General features: G+C 35.9%; 2 protein-coding genes across 3 annotated transcripts; both read right to left on the minus strand.

Annotated features, from left to right (window-relative positions):
- Window positions 1–30: 30 nt before the first annotated feature.
- LOC132050578 (histone H2B) lies at window positions 31–543 on the minus strand. The gene has a single exon (XM_059441930.1). The coding sequence runs from the start codon at window positions 469–471 to the stop codon at window positions 46–48; it is 426 nt and encodes a 141-aa protein (XP_059297913.1). The 5' UTR covers window positions 472–543; the 3' UTR covers window positions 31–45.
- A 1951-nt stretch (window positions 544–2494) lies between these two features.
- On the minus strand, window positions 2495–6759 carry LOC132050579 (uncharacterized). Of its 2 annotated transcripts, XM_059441932.1 has the most exons (8): window positions 6623–6759; window positions 6311–6342; window positions 6159–6203; window positions 4655–4741; window positions 3408–3496; window positions 2925–2975; window positions 2735–2800; window positions 2495–2513 (listed from the first exon to the last, which is right to left on the minus strand). In XM_059441932.1, exons 1-7 carry the CDS (start codon window positions 6694–6696, stop codon window positions 2777–2779), a joined length of 402 nt encoding a protein of 133 aa, XP_059297915.1. In that variant the 5' UTR covers window positions 6697–6759; the 3' UTR covers window positions 2495–2513; window positions 2735–2776. The 2 variants fall into 2 exon arrangements, with proteins under 2 accessions (XP_059297915.1, XP_059297914.1); XM_059441931.1 differs by lacking the exon at window positions 2495–2513 and having other exon boundaries at window positions 2523–2800.
- Window positions 6760–7522: the final 763 nt, after the last annotated feature.

The raw sequence follows: 7522 nt of genomic DNA on the forward strand, positions 1-7522 counted from the left end.
AAACACTAATTAAAAAACCTTACAGTAAAACACAAACCCTAAAAATTAAGAGCTAGTGAATTTGGTAACAGCTTTAGTGCCTTCAGAAACAGCATGTTTAGCCAATTCACCAGGCAACACAAGTCTCACAGCTGTCTGAATTTCCCTTGAAGTAATAGTAGGTTTCTTATTATACCTAGCCAATCTTGAAGATTCTTGTGCAAGCTTCTCAAATATATCATTAATAAAACTATTCATTATACCCATAGCTTTGCTTGATATACCAATATCAGGATGTACTTGCTTTAACACCTTGAAGATGTAAATCTTGTAGGTTTCAACAGATTTCTTGGATCTTTTCTTCTTCTTATCTCCGGCTGCTGCACCTCCGTCCTTAGGCAGCTTTTTTCCGGCCTTTGGTTTCTTCTCTGCCGGAGTTTTTTCGGCTGCTGGTTTCTTCTCGGCAGGTTTTTTCTCAGCTTTTGGTGCCATTGTTGTTAGGTAATAGTATAAAGAGAGCAAGAAAATAGATAAATGCTTTGATGAAAATGGAAAGGTGTAGAGAAAATATGAAGTTAGTTTAGCTTATATAGGGATTTAGGTGTGAGTTGTGATTGGTCGATGTGGAGTGACGCGGATCGTAAAGGATAGCGGTTGATCTCAATATTTTAATCAACGGCGCTTAGGGACAGTTTTGCGATCCGGGTGATTTTTCTTGTATATTGTATGCCTACCTAACAAATAATTGCAAGGTTTGTCCTTCAATAGTGCTGGTCTTCAATATTTTTGGCCTTCAAATGGGCTGGTCTTTAAAAAAAAATTCAAAATCGAACTTATGGCTAAAAGGCATAATGAAAAAGCCTCCGGTTTATGAATGTGCACGCTTTGGATCTTTTGGGGGGGGGTGTGTGGGGGTGAAGAGAATAAATCACATCGTTGACGGACGAGATCCTGGGCTCCTTATAAGGCTTGGTAATCCTCCTCCCTTTGAGCTAGTTTTGCGGTGTCAGTTAGGCCAAATGCCTAATTTGACATGGTATCGAAGTTGAAGCCGGAGCCAAACCCAGACTCATACCCGATCCGATGTGGGCTCCGAAAAAAGAGGGGGGCAAAAATGCCCTCCTTCCTTTGAGCTAGCTTTACGCATAATAATATCCACAAGTTATGGTTAACTTATGACTCTTTAGGCATAAGTTTGATTTTGAAGGACAAAAATTAAAGTCCAGCACAAAGAGGGGGAAAAGTGCAAATGAACCCTACCTATTATTGCAAACTCTTTTGAGTACGTATTATGATGAATTATCTAAAGCAATAATCTTTTTCTCTTTGTTTAACTCTAATTAAACAACACTATTAACTAGACAATACTTTGTTTTCCCTTGTTTTTGTTGATGTATTAACTAGATAATACGTCTCGAGAGTCAAACTACATGGACTTTGACCAACATTTTAAGATGTGTTTTTTCATCATATTAGTATGAGAAGAATTGCAACTTATAGTATTTTCGTGTAAAAAATTTTAATTTTAAAATATTGAATTAATCTAATTCAATTTAGCTTGACGAGTAGTCAAATTGATTCCCGAGAAGCAAAACATGACAAGTAAAAGTGAACAGAGAGAGTACGTGGCATGTAATCCAATACTCACTAGATAAAGCTGGGAAAAATTAGGATTTGAACTTTATGAGTTGACGAACTTTGTAACAATTTCAAGTGTTAATAATTGATTCTAAATTTAAAAGGAACATTCGCAGGAATGCCCTTATTTTGGGTTTTCTTTAATTTTTGCCCATAAAGGTGGTCTTTAGATTTTTGAGAACCCATGATTTCGGGTTCGAACCTCCGCATAAAAAATTAAAGTGTTAACAATTGATTTTACATGATTCGGAAAAACTCGCTGTAAAGAAAATTTCGCCTTGCGAATCCAAACCTCTGTCTTGCGGAATTCTTTTTTTTTACTGAGCTGGGGTTCGAACCCAGAACCTCGGAGTATTAAGCGAAGGACAAAAATTAAAGACCACCCCAGAAGAAGGGCAATCCGCCCAAAAAAATGAATTGAAAATTTGTACATATTTAGTAATTTTCATTATATAGATACAAGATTTAAGACAAAACTACTGAATTTGACCAAACTCGCAAGTTATCTTCCGACTCCAACCATGTAGACTAGTAGTTCAAAGAACGTATGTGAGAGGCAAGGGCACACCCCAACTAGCTCTAAGGCTTGATGCAAGTGATTTGGGCGTCAAATTTAGCTTATAAAATTATAATCCGGCCAACCGTCCAAACTTGGGTGTGTTAACTAGGCATATTTTCATTGACGAGTCGTTTAAGGCATAGTCCAACGGGCGCCAATCTAAAAAATTGGGTCGATTTGAGATGCATCTAATGTCTAAATTGATTCATAAGATAACTTATCAAAACATGGAGAAATAAGTTCCTTCTAGTTTATTTTGTTTGAAATGGTCATCATAAATAAAGAAAAAAAAAAGCATTGGTTTAATTTGTTGATTAAACAAATTACAAAATAACATATAAACGAATGAGAGCTTTTTTCCAGATGGACGGGTCAATTTTTTTTTAACAAAAAGTCTGCTATATTTATGATACAAATACAAAAAAAAAAAAAAAAAAAAAAAACAGAAGCAGAAGTCTTCAAGTAAAATGTAAGATTCTAGCAAAATCTTCGCAGTAGATACCCCCAACAACGTAGCGATAGCTTCTGAACGACGAAAAAGATCTTCCTTTTGTTACAACACTACTCATTGTAGAGAAATCATGCATTTTGTTGAAGTCTTCATTGACTAATTATGGACAAAATCTGCAGTCACATTGATTGATATTAGGCAGTGCCAAAGAAAAGGCTGAATCATAAGATTTATTATGGTTAAAGTAGGATATTACATGCCTATACTGAGCAGAGAAAGTAGGAATGTATCATATACCTTTTCACTGATTATGCGAAATTCTTCCTTTTCCATTGCCTTGTCAAGTTCCTGACGGACGATAATAGAAAATTGAAGCAGCATTAACATACCTTTGGTTTTGGAAAAACAAACGTACCTATTCGAGGGAGAGTGTCTTTTGTTTCAAAAAAAAAAAAAATTCCACAATACACTTGAACAATCATTTATAAGATTCAATGATTTCTAACAACGGATTCATCTCTTCCGCTATCTGCATTTGGTAATGTTCACACTTGGAAATAAAAGGAACAATGAATAAGAAAGAATGGTCGTGTATCAACATCCAGTCAATGGTAGAAGAGAATGGTAGAAGAGAAGGTTCTATCAGAACAATTATTTATGTCAGTTCTTTTGTGTTGTCATCTTGACTAAATTAGACATATTATCCTTTGACTTCACTTCCTACCATAAATTTATTAGAGTTGCACATAATAGGATATTAAGTAGGGCTATGGAACTTACAGTCTCTGCATCCAAAGAAGAATCCAGGTCATATATGAGTTTTTGAAGCTCTTTGTTCCTTATAGCTTCGAGAATTTCAGCGGAGGAAGCTGCAACGAAGCTAGAAAATGTCATGGGGGAAAAGAATGATTCAAGAAACAAAATACTGGTTTGGCACATAACTAAGAAGTTTATTCAATGCTACAAAAAGTGCAATTTCCAGTATAATAAATCAGTACTTTGTTCGGAGGATGGGCATAAAAGTGCCAATCAATGGCTGTAAACTCACTATTGAGCTGAAGTATTTGCATTCCTCAGAACTAAACTACATAACAGGTACAATAGAAAGCAAAATTAGTGTTGGTAGCTTAGCTTCTTATTAAGATGAGGTTCTTAGCAAGTCATGCCTTCTACCTTAAGCGAAAACAATGTGTCAAACATAGATGCTGCCTCACCACGGCATTTCATACATCCTGATTTCGCCTCTGGTCTAAATCTTCAAGGCGTATACTGCTTCATTGCAGGAAATCAAATCATTTTCTTATTTAGACTTGCTTCATTATAACAAATCATATCATTTCAAAATCATTTCCTGCAATGAAGCAAGTCAAGTCTTGAAGATTTATAGCCTATTTGGCCAACTTTCTAGAAAGCCAAGCCCATGGGTGTTTTTTTTTTTTTTTTTCAAAAGGTGCTTAGTTTAGAAAGTTGAGACTTTTTGCCCAGTTTTTAGGGAGAAAATAAGTGCTTTTGAGTAGTAGCAGACGCTGAAAAAAGTAACTTCTTCTCACAAGCACTTTTGGGACCCTGGCCAAGTAAAATACTGCTCTCATATTGGCAAAAGTGTTTTTCAAATTGATTAACCAAACACAAACTGTTGTACTTTTCTAAAAGCACGTCTAACAAAAAGCACTTTTCAGAATATGCGTTTGGTCAAACATGCTATTAGATTCGTGCATGGAATCATATCATAATCACGCTGGAAGCGAAATGAAGCCTGAGTCAGTCCTGTTCTCAAACTACAACATTGTAGAAGCTTTTTGTTCTCAGTCTTATGTATAACTCTTTAAGGAAGGGAATAAGATCGTTATGCTCTTGGAGCTGAAATATGAGTGTTTCTCACAAATATAACAGAAACATGAACAGTGTGCCCAGACGTCATATCATCCGCTCACTATGTTACAGAAATCGTGCAGCGAATGAAGATGTTCAGGTACTTTCCTGAGTAGCATAATTATTTTGTCATTACACAATTTTGTGATACATACCTATAGACTCTAGTTGCGACTGATTCAGCGCCTCGCTTGGCTCATCAACATAGATTGGCTTCTCCACATGAGGTGCTAGAGCAGAAGCTGAAAGAGATAAGGTGAGGCATGTTAGCCGTTTGGCTATGAGAGAATCATTCACTTTTTCCAGAATAATTTTTCACTTTATTTCAAAATCAGCGTTTGGTTATAAAATTTCCAAATCCAACTTGGAGTTGGATTCCAAGTTTGGAAAAGTGCTGCAAACCTATTTATCAACACCATCTTCATAAATTTCAAATAAAGTGTCTTCTTCTCTCCTTTGCGCAAAGTATAACCAAACACAACTCCATCTTCAACTCCAACTTCATAAATTCCAAATAAAGTGAAAAATATTTGGAATCTATGGCCAAACGCCTACTAATACGCATATTACACATCAAACTTAAATTAAAACAACAAATAGTGCCTGAATTCATCACTGTTCACATACACAAGTTGGAATCGAAGTGTAAATTGCTTACATAAGTCAGTTTTAAATGTATAGCAATTGGCAAGAGGGATGGTGATGATAGCTTGCCTTTCACGCAAATACAAATATTTAGTGCTGTTTGGAGGAAAAACCAGAGAAAACAACAAAACAGTGCCTGAGTCTCGCTAGCTCATATACCCAAAGGCGGAACCAAAATTTTAACTTTACGGGTTCTGAAATGACGACTTCAAGTGCAAATAACTGGGTTCTAATTTAATAAGTGTACATAATTAATTGAATTTCTCAATACATATACACTATTTGAGCAAATGCTATTGGGTTCAGACGAACCCGTAGCTGAACTTCTACCTCCGTCCCTGAAAATATCACATTTACATTACGTCCAAAACCAACAATTGCAAACCCCCTGAAGGATCCACGAAGCTAGTAGGCACCCTACTCTTTCAGCCACTTATTCTTGCCTTAGGGTAGGCTGCCTACATTATACCCCCTTGGGTGCATCCCTTTCCTGAAACCTACATGAATACGGGATGCTTGATGCACCGGGCTGACTTTTTTTTGGGTTTCTTCAGAAACTCATTCGACAAGAAGAAGGCTTGTCGGGTATCAAAGTTATCACCACAAATGCAAATAGCTATTAAACGTAATGCACCATCACCAGCAAAAAAGGATAGTTAAATGACAACCAAAGAGAAAATGACAAAAATGGTCGCATATCTTTGGTAGTAGGTTCAAAATAGTCCCTTAAGTATCAGCTGAATGGTTTTGGTCCTTTAAGTTGCCAAAGTGAGCACTTTTGATCTCTGGCAAATATTTACCAAACTCTGATTGTTAAATTTAACTGGAACTGTGAAAAAGAGCTTCAACCATGACTTTATGAAATATGGACAAAGACAATAAACTTCAACTACAGTTAACAGGAAAAAATATGCATGTCATTAAATATGCATATCATGCACATTCTTATTATGATTATGCAAAGCTATAGGTATTAAAAAAAGTTCAACTTTTTATCTGAGAAGTCATCCTTACCAAGCTTTTCTTCAGGTTCCGGTTCCGGTTTCCCACATGGAATTTCTGCATAACACACAAATAACCTTATGAAAAAGACCAATTTTTATTAGTACAAAATACAGAAACCACAAATATTACCCATAAGAATAGTTAGATTCCAAAGAATGTACCTTTATGCTTCTTGAAACAGACTAAAGAACAACTGCAAGATCAAAACCACCAAAACAAGAAAAACAAAATTATGGGTTTCTCAATAATCAATCTTTAGAAAAGAAACCATAAATTACAACCCCCAAAAAAAAAAATCGCTACAAGTCGAGTCCACTATATGAGTAATATATATCCATTCAGCTCTATTTGGACAGGTTTAAATTAAAAAAAGACTCAAAACCCAGAGTTAAAATATGTAAAGTGGAAACTAATTCATATATATAGAAACACACTATTCAAAGAAAATAACAAAGGAAGTGAGGGAAATTTACTAGGGTATGAAGCAATTGGGACACTTGTATTTTGACTGTGCTTCATCACATACTTTGCATTTTTGAGGTCCCATCTTTTTTCCTTCGAGATTTTTGTTCTTCTTATCTTAAATCCTTCGAACAAAAATCAATAAACTAATTTTGGTCTGTAAAAGAACTGTCCCCAGTTGAGAGCAGAAAAGGAGGACGAGAAATTTGGGGTTTCTTATATATGGAGGTTAAATTGCAAGATTGGTCCCCTGAATTTGGGTTTAGATTCAATCAGGTCCTAACAATTTGATCAAATAGTTGCGACTTTGGAATTTATTCGAGCAAAATGACATAATTGGTAGCTTATGTTTGATGGTAGGTTCAAAGTAGTCTCTTAAATATATTCTTGAGCAGTTTTGATCCTCTAAGTTAGTTAACAGTGAACATTTTTGATGTACGTTAAAAATATTTTAGTAGCAAACTCTGTCTTAGAGCAGGCAATTTCAACCCATATTTAGAAAATTAGCCCAGTTAACTCATATTTTGGTGAGTTGAGTCACTCATATTTTAGTTGAGTAATATGATTTCAAGTCTCTTTTTAACTTATAAAAAGATGGGAAAATATGGGTAAAATATAAATATTCATATATAAAATCACTAGACCCAATAACAACTCATTTTCCTCAAAATAAGAGAAAATGTTTTCCTTAAAAATTTGAGCGAAAATATTTTTCGAATCGATGAAAAACATACCAACGCACCCCCAATCCCAATCCACCGAACCGCCCAACATACACCTACCCCCACCCACACCCACCGCCCTCGCTCCCTACCACCCCTACCCACCTCTACGCCACCCTTTACTCTCCCTCTTAACGTACCCTCACCCCCCGCACCCACCAATATCGCCCACCCCACTACCACCACCCT

This window comes from Lycium ferocissimum, chromosome 3 (genome assembly GCF_029784015.1).
Source record: "Lycium ferocissimum isolate CSIRO_LF1 chromosome 3, AGI_CSIRO_Lferr_CH_V1, whole genome shotgun sequence".
NCBI classification, from domain to species: domain Eukaryota; kingdom Viridiplantae; phylum Streptophyta; class Magnoliopsida; order Solanales; family Solanaceae; genus Lycium; species Lycium ferocissimum.

Excerpts from the sequence above, each read along its gene's own strand:
- LOC132050579 (XM_059441932.1), bottom strand. The coding sequence starts at position 6,696 with ATGGGACCTCAAAAATGCAAAGTATGTGATGAAGCACAGTCAAAATAC. Across the intron at positions 3,497-4,654 it reads GTCGCAACTAGAGTCTATAG|CTTCCTCCGCTGAAATTCTC; the intron begins GTATGTATCACA and ends GCTTCGTTGCAG. Across the intron at positions 2,801-2,924 it reads TTCGCATAATCAGTGAAAAG|ATTTTGTCCATAATTAGTCA; the intron begins GTATATGATACA and ends ATGTGACTGCAG.
- LOC132050578 (XM_059441930.1), bottom strand. The coding sequence starts at position 471 with ATGGCACCAAAAGCTGAGAAAAAACCTGCCGAGAAGAAACCAGCAGCC.